The sequence below is a fragment of the Seriola aureovittata genome, chromosome 4 (assembly GCF_021018895.1).
Source record: "Seriola aureovittata isolate HTS-2021-v1 ecotype China chromosome 4, ASM2101889v1, whole genome shotgun sequence".
Lineage (NCBI taxonomy): Eukaryota > Metazoa > Chordata > Actinopteri > Carangiformes > Carangidae > Seriola > Seriola aureovittata.
In genome coordinates this window covers 29,241,244-29,264,022 of record NC_079367.1, presented here as the reverse complement: position 1 = coordinate 29,264,022, position 22,779 = coordinate 29,241,244, and the positions used below count along the sequence as shown (strand labels likewise).

Below are 22,779 nucleotides of genomic sequence, written 5' to 3'. Positions count from 1 at the left end.
CCAGAATGGAGCAATCAGATCTGAATGAAATCAAAGCACAGCAACTGATTTTCTCCCCACAAAAGTTTGTGAAACTTTGTGACTAATAGTAAGAGAAAAACAGAGCAGTATGATTTTTTCTGAAGTGAATGCAAATACAAAAGTGTGCTGAGTCCAAATTGTAAGACCTGTCCATGTCTGTATTTCTTTGAAACTTTATGTTGGTTTTACAAAAACAAAGGCACAACCAGACATTTTTATCCTGAAGCCGACAGTAGAATAGAAGCTGCTGACATCCAGCCGCCGTAGATCAGAGGAACTGGTGATGCGGGTTGTAAAATCCACATGTCAGATAACAATATGTCCACAAAGCCGATTTCAACCCCAGCTCATTGTGTAGTTTGTTCAGTTTACAGGTTTGCTGATGTGGTGTACCTGTGGTCAATGAATCAGTGAGACTAGGTTGTACAAGGTGGCATCCGACCGTGACTGAAGGGTCTCTACCTGTTCTGAATGTCCACACTCAGAGGTGACGGGTAAAGCCTGCGGTCGTGGCGTCCTCCTGGCGGCGGCTGATCTCTCTGCAAGGAATCTGTCATTTGAGCGTCTTTTTAGCCTCATCACAACGAGTTGTACAAATGCGGCGCACACTTTTTGGACGGTCGCTCCTCAAAGACGTTCATGGTTGTGGAGTGAAAAATGAAGAGTTTGAGATTGATTTCACACCTTCATGGGTTTCCTGTTGCAGAAAGTGCCGCGAACTCAGTGAGATGCCAGTTGATGTCCTAAAGCGACGTTCAGATGCTGTTAAAGCATCAAATGAAGCGCATGTCGGCTCTTTGAGGAGCATCTGAAACCCCCCCCCACGTCTCTCCGACAATGAAATCAAAGTTTCTGCCTCCCACAAATGTTTCAACTGTACTAAAACTTGAGCATGCGTATTCCAGATAGCAAAAGTGATGTGTGGAACGGGTCTTTTTCATACATGAAAATGACAGACAAGCTAAATGTATTCTACATGTCCGATATCAAAATCCTATCAAACATATAAATAGAATGGAGATAGAAGCTTGTAATCCTGAAACCTCACCTTCGGTTCTATCCCACAAAATATGAAACGAAGCTAAGATATTCAAACAGTTTACTCATAATTTGTTTTAATACATGACATTAGCGATGTAACAGATTGTCTAAAAGTAGAAAGTTCAATTGAACGTGTTCGATGACATTTTTATGGCTTTTATTTCTTGTTTTATGATGAATCATCTTTTTGTTCACAAAACGCATTGCAGGTTAAGCGTAAAGGTCAGTGGTAAATATTTGTCCAGTGCAGAGGCCAGTTAGATATAGCACCCATCAGTTCAAGCTTCCTGTAGGTTAGACAGAAGTGAATGTAGCAGGTCAGTGCAGAGGCAGGATTAGGTTTTTCTTCCATACCAGAAATGTTGACTGGTGATCTTTCTTCTTTTTGGGAGAAAAAAGGGGGATGAATGAATGAAATAAGGCTTTATTGTGCAATTAAGACCCCATCAATTAAAATGTAGACTAATTACCTTTAAAGCATTAGGTGGCTAGCATGCTAGTGTGCTAACAGTGAAAATAAACTGTAAAACAACTGAAAAAAGACTGCACTTGCACTGCTGCCCTCCTCATTCTTATAAACCTCGTGTTACAGAACATTTTCTCATCTCCACGCAGTTTTCTCCTTTTTGTGACACAGTGAGGTCATACGACAGAGAAGTACAACCTGATTGGTCGCCTTATGTGCGTTCTAAGTGCTGATTTGCCCAGATGTACAACCTTATAAAACCCAGTAAGAGTTCAATTTGTGAGATAGAACTTTTTTTTTTTACCTCAATAAGAAATCCAGAAATGCATTAAACACCTCACATGATGTTTATAGGTTTTCACAGAAATTTGACAAAATGGTCAGATGGAACCTTTTCATTCTAAGGGGATGATTTATGCTGATATGTGTAAGACCTGATGACAAACATTACTAACTGAGATTTTAATTGAATTTAAAAGCATTTTGTGTTTAAAAATGATTTTTTCACATCGATTTTCTGCCAAGCAAATTCAGCTTCCCCCGATGTGTCTCAATTAGACTCGGATTCGGTCAGATTTAGTGCGTCATGCTAATTGAAGCGCTGTTGGTCCTGGGAAGCAGACGCAGATCGTGTCTCTGGTGTCGTCGTTCCTCTGGTCACAGGATCACCGTCTGGCGGCTGTGAAACACCTGATTAGAAGCCGCTCCGTCTATACGCCGTACAAATGAATGGGACTCGCTCTCGTCTCAGTCCAGACACGGTCTAGGGTCCGCGTAGACAGAGCCTCCGTCCACGAGGTCACAGGTTCAATTCCCACAGCAGCAGCAGCAACTGTGTCCCGCATGTCCTGTCCCGGAGCGAGACGGCGGTTTTCTTTATCGCTGCAAATCCATCGGCTTCGTGACTGAAATGTTAAAGTGTGAACGCTCTGACTTGGACCGGAACAGTTCTCCTCCAGGCCTGCCTTCATTTAACATGACTGATGTTCTTTAATACAAAATGCTGCAGACACTCGGTGTTCAGGGCTCAATATTTCAAAAGCATGAGGCTATATATCACCTGAAATGCCACCTTCAGTGGTATTTCCATACATTAAGGCTTTCTCTGTGTCACTGCGGCCGCAGCATGTAAACTCTTCTGTAAAAGCAAAGTTCAGAAGGCTCAGATCACCCAGTGCCCTCTTCAAATATATATATGATTTATAAGTCAACTTCAAATATATATTCTTGCTAAACAATTAAATGAAATTGAATTAAAGCTTATCAGTGTAAGAACCTGAAAAACTCGATTGATAATACTCTCTGCTCCTTTGTATTTTTTTTTGTTTTAAAATTTGCAAATATGATTTTAGGGAAGCAGGAAGTGTGTCAGCACCTGTCAGTGTCGAGGTGCTGAGTGTCACCGTCACGCTGACAAACTGGGAGACTGACAGTTCGGAGCAGCAGTTTGTTTTGATACGGATCATTTTCGTGCAATATCATGTGATATATGTGACATTCCTTGGCAAAGTTCTCTGGGGGGGGGGGGCAGTAAAGCAAATGGAGGTCACAAGTTAGTTCTTCAAATGTAGACAGTCTTAACTTGAGGAAAGACATCAGGTAATTGAAGGATTTGATTTATCAACCTGAGGGAATGACATATGAAGAGCATCAATTAGTAATCTGAGGAATAATTTGAGTCCAAATAAACAGTTGACCATTAAATAAGTAAGAGAGAAAAGTAATGCCCTCCTGATTTCTGTCATAGCAGCATGAAACTTTAACAGTTCTGACCGATAAGATCTTAATGCAGAAAAAAAACCAAACACATTGTGCTCTCTAACCCTTCACACTGCCCATACTGTGTCACCCACACCTCCACAAGACGCTGCCTCTCCCAGATTTCTTATTCAGCCTTGGAAACACTGGCACATCTGCACCACAAAGGGTTAAAGTGAGGGAGCATCAGTTGTGCGTTTGTGTGTGAATGCAGTGGCTGAGGATTTTGAGTCCACGTTGATAGCAGGAAGGTGTGAAGAGGAAGGCTATTATCGCAGTGTGAAGTGGGAAACAGTGATTGGCCACTCTGCCACTTCCCCATTGACCCCCATTATAGCTGCATTAACAGGCATCCGGGGGGATTAGATTGTCATCACAGAGCGAAAACACATGCAGCTAGAAATGCACCCAGGAGGCGCCGGAGCCTCTCACATAATGACAAAGTTTTCTGCAGCGGAAGCTGTTTGCCTCCAAAACTTTCAAACTTTCTGAAGAAAAACAGAGTAAATCTGTGAAGACGGTGATTGACGAGACATTATCATCTGTCTAATGCAGTGAAATATGCAAGACGTTTCCTCTGATCCTGCGGTTCAGAAGTGGAGCTCTGGCTCGTAGCTCATTGAGCCACAGATTCAGTTTCTCTCTTTACACATGTAAACCTGCACCAACCAAAGGAAAGCAGCACCAGTGGCTTTCAGTACAGTTGCAAAATGGAAGCTGATGTTGTTCTTACTTGTAGCTGCTGTTTTCTTTGTGTTTTCCAGGTTTACAGCGTGTGCCACCTGCATGCTAAAATAAAATATTGTTCCCAGAAATGATGCTTATCTACCACTAAATGGTTGTGCCTGTTTGGAAGGAACACAGATGCTTTCTCACTGTGTGAGGTGTTACATTTTGGAAGGGCACAGGAGATGATAGGAACATGGACAGGGTGGGAGGTGGGTTTATAAAGCTCAGGGATTAGACACATGAGACCAGCATCACACATGTTGCCTTTACTTCACCTTAACAAAAAACTAAGTTCTACATTTGAACACTGCAGCTGCCTTCGCTGTTCCTCGGTGCAGAGTCAATAATCCGCTTCCCGCATTCCCAGTGTACCTGAACGGTCATGTGATATGTGTTTTGAGGTGTGATTGTATGGACGGAGAGATTATCTCTGGTACGGTCGTCCGGACTGAGATCGTTTTTGTGGATTCATGCTTTGCTGCTGCTGCGCAGATGAATGTGGCTATCAACAACCAAACGCTGGATTTTTAAAGATTTTAAAAATGTATTTCTGTTTTTTTGTCTAAGCAGCACATAAACAAGCAGCCGTCCAAGTATGAGTTAGAAAGGTATTTGATTTTTAGGGTGATACCTGGTTTATGTACACTTTGTAAAAACAACAAGCCTCACTGCTTCATCTGTGTAAGGATCCCAACATCACTGCAGCAGCACAGTTTTTTTTAATTTTATAACCAGAGTGGAGACAAAAGAGGAATAGAAGAATTTTTGAAGGGGAGAGAAAATCTAATTTGTGCCAGCGTAAATGTGACTGAGGCCACAGTGATTCAGAGCGATCTCTAAAGACTTACTGTTTCAGAAGAGCAGCTTCTTCAACAGGTTAAATCTGGGGAGGAGCTTCTGGCATCTGTTCACCTGTTTTACATTAGTGACACGGTGTGACCTCGTTTGTTCTGCTCCTTCTCAAAATGTGACTTGAGTGCGAGCTGAAGGGAACGACTGCTCTCTGTGCTAATGATGGAAAAGAGATGAGTTCAGGACTGAAGACAGACAGACAGGACAGACAGAGAGATACAATAAGACGAAGAGACAGACAGAGAAAGATAATGAAAGAGAGAAAGAGAGATGAGCAATAGAGAGCGAAAACAAAAAAAAATAAGTCAGAATGAATGCGACACAGGTGGGAGGAAGGTGAATGAAAGAATTAAAATGAAAGGGAGAGAGAGAGAGAGGGGCATGAACAACACAATGAAAGAGAAACAACAAAGATGGACAGACCAGAAAAGAAAGGAAGACAGAGGAATAAAGAACAGTAAAAGAGGCAGACAGACAGAGGTAAAGGAGGCAGACAGAGAGAAACAGAAAAGAGGAAGAAGAAGACAGATAAAAAGAAAGAAGAAAAGAGATGAAAAGGAAGGAGACGGACGAGAGGAAAAACCAGACAGTGGCACAGACAGACAGAGCTGGAGAGCGAAAGGCAGAGACAGAGAGACGATTCGCAATCAGCTCATGTCTGCACCACTCCTCCTCTTCCGTCCATCCTCAACACCTTCTTCTTCTTCTTCTTCTTCTTCCTCCCACCCCTCCCACCATTTTGTCGTTCTCCTCCGTCTGATGCTGTTCCAACACCTCAGGGCTTCAGCCTCACATCCACCATCCAACACACTAATGCTCCTCTGCTGCAGCAGCAGCAGCGTAATCAGCCGCCAAGAAAAAAAAAAAATCAAGCCAAAATAAAGAGAAAGTGAAACAAAGGCGGCCACAGTGGAGCTCCGTCTCGTGTGGCAACATGAGAATCTGCTCCACACCCACATTTATTAATATTATAACATCTGCTTAAAGCCACTGTGTTGAGGACTTTTATTCTTCGGTGAATCACTGTTAGATTAATCCTTAAATCCTGGATTAATGACTGTAAACCACAGAATCAATGGCTGGGATGATCAGTTACAGCTGTATTATCTGAGCTACGTTTTCTCAGACTACATTTCCCATCAGCCCCATTGTTTCTTGTGACACCTGTCCACTCCCTGAAACCTTTGGCTGAATCCAAGCGTTCGGTTTTCTCCACTCTATAGATCTATACTGGAACAGAACCAGTCAGCGCGAACAGAAAGTCCACCTGAAACCGAGTAGCTGTGAAACACAGCTGCTTCCTCTGGCAGCTCTCTGTAGTACCTGAGGATGCCCATAGCCTCTTCTGTGCTGCTGCCCTTCTTCCAGTTATTAGCGGGACTAGTGCTAACAGTTGTTTCTTAGCACTGGAATGATACATCTGTGTATTTTTTGTTGCTGTTTCAGAAAGTCAGCCAAGCACAGCGCAAATCGCGTCCTGTCTAAAAGCCCCAGTATTTGATCCCGTCATAAGGTGAACATTGGACAGGTGCAAGGGGAGGGGCTTTCAGATGATGCTAGATCACCTGCACCTGGAGCGTATTGGTGCTGCGATTGCTTTGGGCTGTCCACATCCACAATTCCTCAGGTCGAGAGGGGGCCTTGCATGGTTAAGAAGTCCCATCTTTGCACATTTCATTACTCGATGTAATGACAGCAAACTCTTCAGCTGAATCAAAACCGAGTCAGACTTTGAAAAGATGACAGCTGAGGAGTAAGGAGACTAATGACTGCATTTTTATGACTGACAGTTTCAGATCATTTCAAACAAATAACAGCACAGACAATTTGAGAGTAGAGAATGTTGTAATCAAATAAACCAGAGCAGAACATTAGAGAGCAGACTCTACTGTTCTATGTGAAGTATGTTGATGAACATCAGTGGCTGAATTATTAATAAGCAGAATATTAGATCCAGAGCTTTGTAATCTCTGTTCAAATTCAGCTGCTAGAGTGAGTTTCCAAGCGGAGCAAGCCTGTCGCTGCAGCAATGAACGCTGTTGATCATCTGTTGTGACTGCTAACACAAACTCATTATATGAATCTGTGGACCCAAAGAGTCCAACATATGTTAAATAAGCCACTGATGAAATGTAGTGGACCCTGGAAGAGAAATCATTCTATTACAGCAGGAAAACAAAGTGCGAACAACTGCAGGAGGCCAAACACACGTGTTCGCTTCGTCGAGACTAACTCATGTCCATTTTCAGCAGCTACTGAATAACACTTTGATTCTAACAGTGCCTGATATATATAATAAAATAAAAGCATGTAGCTGTTTGTGTGTGTGTTTCTATCTTTAGGCTACTAGAAGGCAGAGTAAATGAGCTGAGTGCGTCAGAGCTAACAGGCTACCATTGATTTAAAGCTCAGAGTAGTAAACAAGAGTCAGTGCAACACTCAGGCGGGAGAAAGCTCCATGTGGTCAGCAGCCTGGCAGCAACATCACCACTCACTAAACCTGTCAGTGACAGCGTTAACCGGCTCTTTAGGTCAACGGTCACTCATGCTGCAGGAGAGTCGAAGAGCTCGCCAGGTCGTTTTCACCTGCAGGACTGATATTTGCAAGTCAGACTGATCACATGTCACAGTTTGTTTGCCATAAAGTTCATAAAACATTTTCCTATTCAACAACAGCAGTGGCAAAAAATGAGGTGCGTGCTCATTGCAGTGAATCTGACACAGAGTGATGTTTTATTGCTTTGCAGCAAATGGACAATCCTGCGTTTATTTTGTTTGTTTTACCACAGTGGAATGCCATCTAAATCAATATTAAATACATAAATGAATAAATACAGCTATGAAATGAATCCTGAAATAATTAAATTAGGTAATAAATGTAGATAGATATATATATACATTTAAATATAAATTGTATAAGTGAGTCAATAAATAAATACCTATATAAATGAGTAAATGAATGAACAAGTTAGCAGTTTACATTTTTCCACACACATCTTTCCAGGCTGTTGTCTGCCTTAACATGGCTGTGCTGTTAACACAGTCACTGAGTACACTAACCAGCCAGCCAGTCTGTCAGTGGAACAATCAGTAAATCAGTCAGTCACCTAACTTCGAGAGATAATAGGAGTAAGTCATCCAATCAGTCAGTAAGTCAGTCAGCCATCCCGTCTCCCAGGCAGCGAAGCAGCCAGTATAGCCAGCGAGCCAATATGGCAGCCAGTCAACCAGCAAGTCATCCAGTCGGTCAGTCAGTTGTGGCAACAACACAGTGAGATTATCTGGAGCATGTGATGTATGTGTTTACACCTCGCTCTCTCTCTGTCTATCTGAATGTGCTTTCCTCCCTCGCTCGCCCCTGTGTGCGGCTGTCTCTCCACCTGAGTGCCTCTCTGTCTGCATCTCTCTGCCTCCTTCAGTCTGACTCACTCTCTCACCTTCTCCTCTGAGAGAGTGTGACTGTGTTCACTAAACGTCCGGACGCTCCACAGTTTCTCACTGTTGAAAGTCGGCTACTCCACATGGGTGTGTGACTCATAGTGTGTGATTCATTGATCTGCTGATTCATTCATTAAATTGTCTACAGGTGTTACAACCAAGGAGTGTTTAAAGGACAACAAAGTCCATGTGCAGACCCACACCAACAAGCTGTTCCTACTAACATGTTCTGCCTGTGTATCAAAGTCTGATATATCTAATTCCTCATGAGCCATTAAGCTCCACTGTTTCCACAAACTATTCAAAACTCATCAATGAGCCTCACTGTTGCACTGGTTGGCATGTTCCCTCAGCACCATGGACAAACACACTGTAGTTTATTTTGACTCAATCCCACACACACCATCCTGCTGCCAAAATACTCACAAAAGCACCAAATGTGAATCTGCTGCAGAAAATAGTCCCCAACAAATGCATTATTTGCTCCTGTTTGGGTAACCTGAACCACAAGAGCGACAAGAGCATTTAGTGGATGAGTGTAGAAAATGTATAAACTCACAAACACGCTTCATGGTTCAAACCCATCAGTGCTGTCATCGGTCCTTCATGTTTCAACAGCTAAAGAACCCGTTCTCAGCAAGGAAAACTGGTCTTTGTCTTTGGTAGTCTAGAACAAAGAACCATGACGTCAGGGGCTCAAACTTTGTGACCACTATGTTTGAAAAACCAAAGCTAATGTAGCATCGAGTCTCCCCAACCCAAAGAAGAAAACCAGAGCTTTTCAGTATGGACATAAAATCAAAGCCAAAACACTTGAGACAATGTAGTCTGTCGTTGTTGTTGTGTTTGGAGCTAGTGTTGCTGGGAAAGCAGAGATGTATACAGATGATTAGAAGCTTCGCAAGTAAAACCAACTTCAAAACTGGCACAAGCAGCAGCCCAGAACTAGCGCGAGCTTAGTGGTGGAGAGGGGTAAAAGAGTAGGATACTATTCAGCCTTTCAAAACAATTGTGTAACGTCCTCTGTAGGTCTAGATGATCTTTGTCAATTCTGAAAAAAATAACCCTTGTGATGTCACAGTGATATCATCAGGGTGGGCTTGGAGACTACACATTTTTAACAGAAAGCTTCCAAATTTATGCCTTATGGGAAATGTAGGATTCACTGTTTTCAGGACTTGACCCTCATTAGGGACAACACTAAGATGCTTCAGTACTATTAATGCTGAGGCCAGATCTATATACACCAGTGTCTGTGACTGACTGCCTGAGTGATATAGTTGAGTGATCAAGCTACACCTTTGGTTGGCTGGCCAGGTGTTGGAGTTTCCTCATTGGCCGTAAATGTGATCAGTTTTATTGTGAATTCAGCTGTACTAAAATACAGAGAGGAGATGTCAGTTGCTTACAGTTTAACTACATCCTCAAGTTTGCACCTTGATGACCATGTTGCTTAAATAACATGTTTGAGCTGGATGAGACTGTCAAACAAAAAATGATTTTAAATACGTGGACAACTATCAGCTCAGGGCTGTTGAAATGAATGCTGCAGCTGATGAAAGTGAAGCAGCCAACTCCTGACAGTATAAACAGCTTTAAGGATCCAAGGCCGTCTCACTGCTGCCGTCTGCTGCAAGGTTTGCATCCCCAAAACCTCCAGCTTCTGCCATTTCAATTAAAAAGAAAAAGGAGGAGTGTGTGTCCCACATCAGATCACAAATGAATTTTGGAAGTGTGACTGATTAGGAAACATCATAATTGCATTGCATTTCCCACTGAGATTCTCTATTATGTTACTCTTCATTCCCCATTCACTGCACAGTCTAGACCAGACTAATTGAGTGTCTATGGTGTTGATTCAAACTATCAACCATCTGTGCCTCTTCCTCTCTCTCTCTCTCCCTCTGCCCATTTTCTAATCCCTCTTTCCTCACCCCTACCACCCCACCCCCACCCCCTGTCTTCCTCTACAGGAGTTTTGAGGACTAGTAGGATGCTGAGTATCTTTTCTCCTTGCCACTGTTCTCCACCCTGCTCTCCATGACCTGAGAGCGCCACCACAGCGGGAGGAACGAAACACCAGAGAGAGAGAGGAAGAGGAGGGCAGAAGGTCCAGGAAGGAAGGAACACACTTTTTTGTTGTTATTGTTTGTTTTCCTTTCTGAAATGGCGGCGACGGAGGCCAACGCTGCACCAGTAGTCCAGGAAGACGGGAAAACCCCTGAGAGCAAGCCGACAGAGGCGGAGCAACCAGCTAAAAATGCCAACGCAAATTCAGAGACTGTCAACAGTGAGGTTGTCGATAAAGATGGCACTGCTGTCAACAGTGAGGTGGTCGATAACAAAGAGACTGTGAATAATGACACTGCGCCGCCAGCGGCGGCGGCTGCAGACGCTGAAGAGGGAGGAGAAGCAGCAAGTGGGGAGGTAGCACCTCCTCAGAGCTCAGAAAATGCCTCTTCTACTGAACCCAAGACCTCATTCCTGGACTCGTTCCTCAACAAGAGCGGCCTGGGGAAGGTGATGGGAGGACGGAAGAAGAAAGAGCAGAGCACAGGTGCAGGAGGAGAGGAGAACGCAACTGAGGGTGGGGAGAAAGAGGGAGAGAAAGGAGAGGAGGCCGCAGCAACTGAGGGAGGAGAAGAGGGAGGTGCAGAAGGAGAGGCTGCGATAGAGAAAGCTCCAGAAAATGGAGAGAAGGAAGAGGAGAAGAAAGCAGAGAAGGGCAAACCGGCGGAGGCTAAATCCACGGTTAGAGATCTGATCAGGAAACCCGTGGCGAGGATCTTCTCCCATCGCAGCACCGAGAAGAAGGACGGCACTGCTGCCGAGCCCCAGAAACAAATCAAAGTTCGGTCCAGGTCTCTGGACCGGCTGGAAGATCCCGAAGCACTTAACACCACTGCAGACTCCACCATAGAGGAGGTAGGAGCAGCAGGAGAAGCGGAGGGAGGTGCAGAGGGAGAGCAGAAAGCTTCATCCTCCTCGGCAACCACCAAGCACATGAAGCGCTGGCACTCCTTCAAGAAGCTCATGGCTCAGAAGGCGCACAAGAAGAGCGGGGGAGGAGGAGAGGACGGGAAGGAGGACGGAGTGGACGGAGAAGGAGGCGGTGGAGACTCCTCCACACTGGACTCCAAGGAGTCGGGGCAGAAGAGGTGGAAGCTGAAACGCTCCTGGACCTTCCAGGGCCTGAAGAGGGACCCGTCCATGGTCGGTATCAGCGGCAAGGCCAAGAGCTCCGACAAAGATTCTGCTGACAACGCCAAGCCAGAGGAGGCGGCAGCAGGAGGAGAGGAGGGGGGAGAGGAGGCCAAGGCAGAGGGAGGCGAGGAGAAGGAGAAGGCAGAGGGAGATGAGGAGAAGGAGAAGGCGGAGGGAGGTGAGGAGGAGAAGGCGGCGACAGCAGGAGGTGGGACGGTGACGCAACATGCCAACGAGATCTGGACCTCTTTCAAGAAGCGTGTTATCCCCAAGTCCAAACGGGCCAACACAGAGTGCGCCCCCAGCGGGGAGGAGGACGCCGCTGCAGCTGCCACCTCAGGTGAGAGGACTCAAATAGTCGAACGAATAAATGTCTAAGTCATAATGATGAGATTCAAATCCAGGTCCTTGTCATCCCATCCTCTACAGCTGAGCTGTGATACCCAGCCAGTTTGGCTTGTGACCCTGAATCAGTGTTTGGTTGGTGCATTTTGTCATCTCGACGTTTTTAACATTTCCACCAAATCCTCTTTACATTTCTCAGATGGCTTCCTTTAAATAACTGTTAGAGGTCCGTATGTTGCAAAAGTGAGAGGTGCAAAAAATGACAAATTTGTGTGGCAGAGTTATGCTTTTCCTTCTTTTAGCCCACATCACCCTGATTTATCCTTTGGCCCTTTAGATGGATGGATGGATGGATGGATAGATAGACAATTTTATCTCATGGTAGCAGTGTTTGTTTTAAGAAGCAGTTAGGCAGTTTGAAATCATCAGACATCCATTTATGTAACAAAGAAAGCTTGTTGTTCAGTATCATAGTGGTTCCACATGGACACCATTATAACATTCAGGCTTAGAGGCTGATAGCGTGTTTGCTCCCTGTCCAGGGAGCGCAGACAGAAGTCAGTGGCTTGCTAACTCTGGAGGAGGTAATGTAATTGAACATTCTCCCAAATGAAATATTCAACGTCTGATGTGAAATTCAAATCACACTGTAGCTTCAGTCAACAGTAAAGACTAAATTTAGGTTTCTGCTCCTGGCTGCATGAAGAAAATGGTACAGAAACACAGAACCCTGGGCGAAACAAGAGTGTGTCTAAGGCTCACTGTTACTGGTTTTCAATGGAGGATACCTAGTTTCTCTTAAACAGAGGAGGCTACTTTAAACTCAGTTTAAATGTATCTTCTTTTAAAAGAATGTGAAGAGAAAACACAAGTGAGATACTGACTCGCTTCAAAGCAGATAAAAATACATAGGCTTAGTTGTTGCATTGCAAATAGTATGTTTTCTAATTTTAACTTAAAGTCTGAGTTAAGATTTCCATAAAATAAAAACAGTTGCACAAAACAACCTTAAGTCTCCTGCTTAAGGTTTCCTCCAATGAGCTATTTGTAAGTTTGCTATTGCTACATAGGTAATGTTAGCATTAGCAGTTGTTTACTCACCAGTCTGGAAGAAACGTTGAGTTCAGTATCAAACTTCAGTCCTTTACTCACCAATAGCTGTCTCCACAGGTGGAAAGCAACACCAATGTTAACTCTTGTCTCTATCACGTCTTTTCTTCTACTGAAGTTAGCATGCTAACCAGCTAGCCCCAACCCGTCTCATCACTCTCTGATAGCGACTCACTGTTAGCCTCCAGTCTGCCCTGAAGACATAGGTGCTCAGAGGACCTATTATAACCTCGTCTTGTAAATGTAATAAAGGCTGAAGCTCTTGTCGAGCGACGATCACCACCACCTGCTACCAGCAAGAAGCCACATCGCATGGTTAAAATGTCGACTTAAGTATTTAAGGGTTTCTCCTTATCTTAGTCTTAGACTTCAGGAATCAATTAAAGTTAGTAAAATCATTGCACAAAAGTTGTTAGTGAACAAAGTAAGGAAAAAATTTAAGGTAAGCTACCTCCAACTGAATCTGAACATGGCTGAGTTTATGGTCATAAATTAAGAAAATGAACGCATCCCAAGAAGAGTGTGCTGAGACCGGGAGACACCCTTAATGATGAGATTTTACATTACATGTTTGACCAACAGTCCAGAGGTGGATCCCTCATCTTTCTGCAGCTTAATGATCGAATGATATAGTATAAATCACACAAACACCTTATGAATTAATTACTTTAATCTTGATGATCAATCATTCTGCAGGGGGAAGTGCAGATTTTCTAGAGGTGATCATTAAAAATCTGATTATCGAGATGGAAGCATTAACCATGAACTCTCTTCTCCCGTCCAGGTGAGGAAGGAGCAGCAGAGGAGGGCAAAGACAGCAAAGATGGCAAGTCAGCCAAGGCCAAGCGCTCACATTTTGGCCGTGCAGTTTCCCTGAAGAACTTCATCCTGCGAAAGGGCAAGTCCACCAGTGTGGACCTGGGCGAGGGCACCAAGGAAGAGGAGGAGGCTGCAGAGGGAGGAGAGGGAGGAGAAGCAGCGGAGGAAGGAGGCGCCGACAATGAAGCCCCGGCAGCGAACGAGGAGACCAACGACAAAGATGTAGCTGAGCCTGAGAAAACGGCGGCAGAGGAGAGCGGAGGCGAGGCAGTCACGGAGGCGGAGAAGACGCCGGCTGAGGCTCCAGTGACCAACGGGGAGAACGGCTGCTCCAATGGCGTGGCAGAGGAGAACGCCACACACAATCACCAGGAGGAGGAGAAGACGACAGGGAGCAGCCCCGTGAAGAAGAGCAAGGAGACAGGGGGAGTAAAAGAGGAGGCCAATGCCAAGATCATCAACGCCACGGCAGCTGTGAACAGCGGTGAGTTAGAGCGCGCCGACCGGGACTTTGACGAGCCACAAAACAGCAGCAGCAGCAAAGACGGAGATACTAACAACAGACAACAGCATCAAGCACCAGCACTAACAAACCATAGCAGTAAACAAACTAAAACCAGCTGTCGACAACCTGAGCTAGCATTAGCCATTACCAGGCAGGAGCAGGAGGAGGGGGAGGGAGGGGAGGAGGCAGAGTCTCCCCAAAATGGAGGCTGTCATGATGGCGCAGAGTCATGTGAGCAGGCAGAGAGGGAGGGGAAGGAGGAGGAGGAGGAGGAGGAAGATGTGGAGGAGGAGATGAGGAAGCGGGATCTGCGCGAGGCAGCAATGGCCATCGTTCAGAACGTGATGTCAGCAGCGACTGACCAATTAGAGAGGGAGCTGTGTGTCGACAACGGTTTAAATGGATGTTATGATGCCGATGTTAGATACTGAGAACACACACACACACACGTATATGCACAGGTTAACACGTGTCTATGGAAATACACTTAAATGTGCCAAATTTTAAAGTTACACCTATTAGCACAGGCTAGTACACGTATACGCATGCAAGTTACACAGTAAAGCCACTGTATATGCAGAACCACATATACACAGGCATGTCAACTTCCCTGGGTGATTGCATGACAGATATTGCAGTTATTCATAAATCCCTTTAAAGAAAATGTAGTGTAGCTGTTACATAAGTGTTTGTTCACCCCTAAATAACCTGTGAGTATCTGATAGAAGAGAGAGACAGAGAGACAGAGAGAGAAGCCTCTGTCTTTTATTGACTGTCATCTAATTTCATTATAATATCAAGTTCATGAACAGCCAAACAACAAAACCATTTAACAATAACAAGGACTCAGGTGGTGAGCGCAGATTCCCAGGGCAGCTACGGTTGGACGCTGACTGTTCATGAACTTGTGTGAACATATAAATGTCAGCTTAGCGGCTACATGTTACAGCCTGTCACAGCCCCCAGCAGTCCTTTAAATGGAGCATCTGCAATAACACTGTTGATTTTAGCTTTTATTTGATGCGATTTTGGTCAATTGTGAACCACATGAGGGAATATGATGGTGGGGATTTTACATCTCCGGACATTTGAAGTTTTCTTTCTGTATCTAGAGGTGGTCTGCCGAGCGTACTCGCTCCTTTAAAAAGCCACCGCTTCACTTCTCGTTCGCAGCGTTTCACACGTCTCCACCGGGGAGCCGCTTGGAGCTCCTGGACGCTGGACATGAAGTGCCTGTGAACCAGAAGGTGCTCTGTTCTCTCCTCCATTATTTATCAGTCCCAGCCTCCTCCTCCTCCTCCTCCTCCATTCAAAATGCTATGTGAGGCTCAGTGTCCAGCAAGCGCTTCGCTTTGATCTCGCACAGCGCAGCAGATGCTTGCAGAGAGCGCCGAGGCTCCTGCTGCTGCCACGCAATTTACCGGAAGCCTCTTTGAAGCTCAAACACTTTTTCTAAAATTGAACTCCGTTTAACACCCAGTGTTTGGCAAACTGGGGCCTGAAACCGAGCCAAGCTCTCTGCGTTGTCAGGAAGACGCACCAGTGATTGCTTTTTAAAAATAATAACATTCAGTACAAGCACATCAGACACACCACCAGATGTCCATCACTAAATGAGATGATAGAGTTACTTTTAAGATATTGTTTTAGATCGATGAAGATGGGACACTACGTGGGGTAGCTATGGAAACATTAAAATGTGAGTGTGCACATCATTGGACAGCTCAAGGCGATCATATGATTGCAAAGTTTGGCATGTGATGGTTTGAAAGGCCATGAGATTATAATATAGCGCTAGATTCATTAAACTTGGGGTTGACCTTAAAACTACAGACTTATCTCATCATCTGTATTATTAAGCACCATGTGAGTTTCCCAGTTGTGATTAGAAAGTGGAAGTTGGCATAAACAGTACTTGAAAGCTTGTAATTATTTTAATGCTCATATGAAATGAATCAAGCTTTATCGCATACACAGTAAACCGTGGGTGTGCGGCACCTTCCTGATTTACACAACCAAATACACAAACACGCTGCAAGTATTCACAACACAATGGAAGTGTTTCCCAGGGTACACGAAAAAGTGATGAACTCGGCTGGGACGCACTTGCATGCATTAACTTCAAAAGTCACAAAGCGTTGAACAACAAGTGCATCCAAGCGGGTTCATCACTTTTCAGTGTCCCATGGAAACACTTCTGTTGTGTTGTGAGTATTTGCAGCAGGTGTGTTGTTGCAGTGCGCTGAGCTCTCAGGGCCACCGCAAGAAAAGCACAAAAAGCTTCACGTACAGCTGAAGCACCTGTGAAACGGACGTCCTCCACTGCACAAAACAGCACTGAGCAGATCACCTGCCTCACAGAGCTTCATACACAAGCTCTATAGCTGTGCGTAAAAGTTAGAGACGCTACAGGTCATGGTTACATGAGTGAAAAGTGAACGGGAATGTGGCGGGTTGGGCCTCAACACAGGTGTTCAAACTTAGCTCCATCTCTAACGTCTGCCCTCTGTTAATCCTACAGAATGTCAGACAGTATTGCTAACAGGCCCTCACACCATTCATTTAAGTTTGAAATTATTTATTGATCCATTTTTACACATTTCATTCTCCTCTCTGAGCAGGGAAGTCTTCCACTCAACACGGAAATAGTTCACTGTGAATTGTTGCTAATGCTACGCTAGCAGATTTTCATTTTTGATTGGACGGGGCGACTCGTCTTTCTGTCTCGTCATCTTCCGTGTCAGTGCAGGATGAGCCCAGTCTGCAGTGACGCCAGCATGATCATTACCTCAGGAACATTTTACAAGATGAATGTGTTATCATGGAATGCTTCATGGAAAAGCATTAGTTTCCACAAACACACAGTGTGCTCAGCTTTCAGACCTTACAACTAGTGCAAACGCCAACCACTAAAAAAACAGATGCACAGAGGCACAGAGAAAGAGTTTTTATGGAACCGCTTGTGTGAACAGAACATACAGTAAGTGCACTAATACAAAATGGATTAAAACCACCAAAAGCTTCATTGCAGATCCTCCACCTGCCTGTTCTGGCCTCGCTCCTCGCTCCTCGCTCCTCCAGCCGCTGCACTGCACGGGCAGCCGACTGCAAACTGTAACTAGCAGTAACTAGCTGTAGCTGTCATAGTTAGGTCTCTGTTTGCTGTGGAAGAGCAAAGCTGGTTTAGCAGACATCAATAGAGTTGAGTCCATCAAAGGATTAGTGGGCAAAATCAAAGTGTCACGGAGCCCCTCCAACAAGCCAGATTAACCAGCCTTCCCTCTCTCTCTCTCTCTCTCTCTCGGTTTTTTTCTTCTCTCTTTGGGGCAAAGTAAAGAGAAAGACAGATTCTATGCAGACAGACAAACGGACAGTTATTTGGTTTTAGAGTCGAGACTCTGTGAGGTCTGAGCACAGAGGACAAAGACAAACCAAAAAAAAAGGCACAAATACAAGAGTAAGACAGGCAGAGAGACAGACAGACTGTACATCTTCCTGTTGTTTATCATGTGATGATGATCCGCCATAATGTGACGACACTGTGTGATAGTTTCCTCATGAAACTGTTGTTGTTGTTGTTGTTGTTGTTGTTGTTGTTGTTGTTGTCATCGTTTGCTTTGTGTACGTCCTTAACACAGAAATGAACTAACTGAACATTAGAGACCAACATCTGTACTAAACCACTAAACACACATACAACATATAACCCCTTTTATATGACTGTTTATTATTATTATCTTTTTTCCAAGACCTATTTTTTAATACATTTTTTCAATCTCTTCTGTTATCATTTTACCAGACAAAAAGGCGGGAAACGTGTGAGGCCACACAAAGAGGATTAGAACTGCCCGGGATTCGCTGAGCAAGGAGCTCTGAGCCCCGCCCCCACCCCGCACCCTACCCCACCTCCCTCAACTCCTCCTCCTCCTCCTTCCTCCCCCTCCTCCTCTCTCCCTTCATCCCTCCTCCTTCCTCCCGAGTAAGTGGAGTAATCACGTGTTAACCGATCACCATGGTGAGAAAGAGAGAGAGAGAAGTTGAGAGAATGAGAGAGATGCAATTCATGTAGATGAGAAGTGAAAAATAATAATTACTCAGAAAGCAATAATTCAAGCCCCTCTTTTCGTCCCCCATCCATCCATCCATCCATCCATCCATCCATCCATCCATCCATCCATCCCTTCATCTCTCTGTCCCCTCCGTCCAATACATGCATACATACAAACAAACATGTACATCCATGTTTTTATTTTTTCTTTGCTTGTCTGTGAGATTTTATATTGTCTACGAGAAAAAGGAAATGCAGAAATGTAAAAAATGAAAATCGAGACATTCCACCCCCCCCACTCCCCACCCCCACCCCCACCACCACCCCCGGCCGCCCTATTTTACTCCTCGTTGAACTACTTTAACTCTGCTCTCTGTCTCTGCCGACTCCTGATTGGTGGATTTAAAGAACAAAAAAGAAAAAAAAGGACTGTTAGTTTTATATTGACGGCCATTTTGGTTTGTAGTCGCCCCTCAACTCCCCCTCGCCCCCCCCCCCCCTTTCCATCCATCCCAGTAGATATTTGACAGTACAGCAGGACCATGTTGCTACAGTATATAAACTGCCCTGAGGACTGCCACTTCCCAACCAACACTGCAATGTCTTCAGCTCTGTGTGTTTAATGTTTTTAGACTGTTATATTGTGTACATGAATTAAAAAAAAAAAAAAAGAAAAACCACCATCGAATATTAAAGTCAAAATGTTTTTTTTTTCTTTTTTCCTGTTTGGTTTGGATTCTTTTTTTCTTTCTTGTTTCGTTTTTTAAAAACACATCTTCTCACTGTTACCGCAGTCTGATGATATGCTGTAATTAAAAAATAATAATAATGATGATGATGTTTTGTTGGTCCAAGTTTTCACATGTCCGCTAGCAAATTGTCGAGAAAAAAATAGTACAATAAAGACTAAAATCTAACAACTAAAGTGCAAGTCATTGTGGGGTTTTCTATTTTTATCTGGATGATTGAAGTGTTGCATGCAGACGTGCGGGTGCAGGGTGCAGGGCGGAGGGACGGGGCAGGGCGGGCCATTACACTGGAACACCATTGGGCGCTCATTAATCTGTGTATCGATAATCTCATCCTTTTACGTAATGGGCGGAATAATATGAGATTTCTTTGTATTAAAGTAGATCTGTATGTATAATCTGGCAGCAGGCTGCTGGTGTTTCATGTGGACAGGCGGGGACGTCCATATGCCAGCAACACCACCGCTGTTACGCCACCTTCACACCTTCACATGAAACACACTGACTTTCCACCGTAGTCACAACATAGTGAAGTGCATTTAAAAAAATATCACTGAAATTTAAGTTGTAACTGAAAAAAAAAACAAAAAACGTCAGTCTATATGTCCAAAAGTATGTGGACAGCTTTGTGTGCTTTTGGTCCCATGGATATGTCAAGGCCCCTGATTGTCTCAGTTACAGGAAATCACTGTTTTTCAGCAGACTGTTATTTTCAACCACTGGTTCCCAACCTGGGGGTCAGGGCACCACAAAGGGCCACGGAAAAAATCTGCAGGGCTACTACATGATTAACAAGATGGAAAACATCTTTTCTGCTTTTATTACACAACTAATTAACACTAATTAACACTCCTCATGAGTTGTGATTGAACATGGCTTCTCTTACAAGCCAAAAAGGTTGAAAACCACAAGACCATTTAAACCATAGTTAGCTTTCAACAGTTTAGGGAGGCTCCATTTGAATCCTAAATTAGTCACCCAGACTAATTTTAGGTTGTTATTTGACCTTTTAGCATGTCACAAAGTTAGGTCTTCTGTCTGCAGATAGATTTCTCACATGGCTTCCGGGTTATATGAGGATAAGTGACTGTGGATAAGTAGGGGAGACCGGGGATGGTTGTGATATTTTCTGACATTTCTGTCTGTAGTGTGTTCAAAATGTAATACAAACTAGTTCCATGTGTCTGCTGTTAAATGGTGTGGGTGTTATCTCTGCAACACAATCAGAACATGTCTGTGGTTTAGTCTCAAACACAAGGATAGTCAGGGTTAGTTGTAACATACCCTTGATGTTGAAAGCTTTTTATTCAACACTTGAAAGTGTGTGTGTGTGTGTGTGTGTGTGTGTGTGTAGTCATGAACTTGATAACCTTACAGCTAACAGCTAAAACGTTAGCACTGACAACCAACATGAAAAATATCTACATAGACTCACAATAAACATGACATTCGTTTGAAGAGTTGAACTACAACTAACTGCTGTTACAACAGAATAACAAAAACTTTCCTACCTCAAAATGAGTTTTTTCCCTCTGAAGCTGTCTGTGTGTGTGTGTGTGTGTGTGTGTGTGTGTGTGTGTGTGTCTGCCACAAATCAGTCTCTTATTCCACATGTGAGGAAGTAGCTCTTCCTCACATGTGGAATAAGAGACAACCATGTTACAACCATCCCCGGTCTCCCCTACTTCACACAACCCCACGTCAGATAACCCGAACTATCACTTTAACCGTAGTGAAGTTCTCTGTTTCGTTGGAGTGTTTACATCCGTGGTTCCCGACCTTTTTATCTTGTGACTCCTTAAAATGAAGTTTTGGTTACTTGCATTTTTTTTTTATCTGATTTTTCATTTGAAAGCTTTCTAGAACCCCAGAGAGGTCAAATGATTCAGTAGTTTAATAATATTTTGGTATAGTAAGACGATGTCTTCTTTCTTAATAATCATCTCACACCCTCTCAGATGTGGAAGCGTCCCGAACACCTGACTGCACATACTTGTTTTTCTCTTCTTGGTTTCCATTCCAAGAACTGCAGCTGCTCAAAGTAACACTGTCCATCTTCTGTCAACACATGTGAGGACGGGTTCACCTTCTTACCTTTTGGTAAGGTCAAAGGTAACAGATCACATATGGCTGAGGTGCTCATTTGAGCTGTGTTTTTTCCCAGTTATTTTCCAGATAAACCAACAGGATGTGAAAGAAAGCTTTGAGTTGAACAGGGGAGCTTTCACGTTACCTGACACCATCAAAATCACAAAGAGTGTGAGCAGGAGTTTCCTTCTCTGAGCTACAGAAACCTGGAGTCTTTGTGTTTGAAAAGTCACCTGAAAGTGAAGTTGTGTATATGACAGTGGTGAGAAAAAGCCTGCGAGCCAGTCTGCTCACACACTGACGCTCAGAAGGAAAGAAAAACAAAAAGTGGAAAGATTGAGGAAAAATTTATTTTCATTTGACATGGTGGGAAAAAAGAAACAGAGACAAAGACGTTTTAACTTTAGTAACACCTTACGTGTATCGAAAATAACTAATAATAAGTTTTGCCATTGGGTGGAAGGTTTTTTTAAGTAAGAATAGAAATATAAAAGGTAAAGTTACTTTTTTTTTCCCTCAAAGGAAATTTATAATTTCTGCTGCACAACTGTTTGTGTATTTGCTGCTCAGACTAACAGATCCTGGGTGATATGAGAGCAAAGCATCATCACTGAGATCATGTCTGGTGCTCAGTGGGGAAGCATCCTGTCGACGTGTCCTTGAGCTAAACGCTGAACTTGTTCACTCGGTGTAAGCAGATCTGAATGTGAGCTGCTGACACACCGTTGAAATGCACAAAGGAAACTGCAGGACATGTGAAGCAAACGTGAGATCTTAAATCAAAATGTGAGCACGTCAGGAAGAGTGGGAGAGAGGTCACACAGAGGTCAGAGCGAAGCATCGCAGTGATGTGGGTAAAACCTGCACCGGTAGGTACAAGGACAGAGTTTAGATTTGTTTTTATCAAGCAAATACATCAATTAAAACCAAAGTAAAGCGATGACGAAGCCTAACTCGATCTCACCCTGTGGTTTTGACTGAGTGCATTTGCTCAGTAGAAAGTTGAGGTATGTACACTTTATATTTCACATTTCAGAGGCATATTTTGCACCTTTTACTCCACTACCTCTATCTGACAGCTGTGATATGATGATCTTATAAAAGATGATGCTTAGTCCTAACCACAGCAGCCAGGGGTTCAAATGCAGAACTTTGCTGCATGCCATCCCCTCTCTCTCTCTCTCTCTCTCCCCAATCTTCCTGTCTATGTCTCTCTCTCACTGTCTCTATCACAATAAAGGCGAAAATGCCCAAAAGAAAGATGTTGCATCGTAACAGATTAAGCTACAGGGTTTTATCCTTCATAAAAAAAGTCCTCAACCTGAACAACCACAGGTGGTTTTTTTTCAACCCTCTCATACAACCCATATAGGAGAGTCTCCTGGAATAGGGCCCTATGGTGGCAGGCGTAAGGGACCTTCGTCGCCATGGTTACTATAATAACTGTCATGGCTTGGTTAGGTTTAGGAAAAGATGGTGATTTGGGTTGAAATAACTTCCTCAGCATTAGACAATCTTTGTTGTCATGGTTACAATAATAATAACGTGGTTGACTGTTGAACGGTCATGGATAATAGAAAGAAGATAAACAGCTGGTTTCACATGG

At 43.9% G+C, this 22,779-nt stretch overlaps 1 protein-coding gene across 1 annotated transcript in view; it reads left to right on the top strand.

Moving 5' to 3' along the window:
• The window catches only part of si:ch211-137a8.4 (apolipoprotein B receptor), a 35,422-nt gene extending 16,161 nt beyond the window's left edge, over positions 1–19,261 (top strand). Inside the window, exons 2-4 of the mRNA XM_056374690.1 lie at positions 10,279–11,849; positions 13,749–14,267; positions 18,088–19,261. Coding sequence (XP_056230665.1) covers positions 10,472–11,849; positions 13,749–14,267; positions 18,088–18,110 — 1,920 coding nt within the window. The 5' untranslated portion in view covers positions 10,279–10,471 and the 3' untranslated portion in view covers positions 18,111–19,261. The remainder of the gene's footprint in view (positions 1–10,278; positions 11,850–13,748; positions 14,268–18,087) is intronic.
• The last annotated feature ends 3,518 nt before the right edge of the window (positions 19,262–22,779 follow it).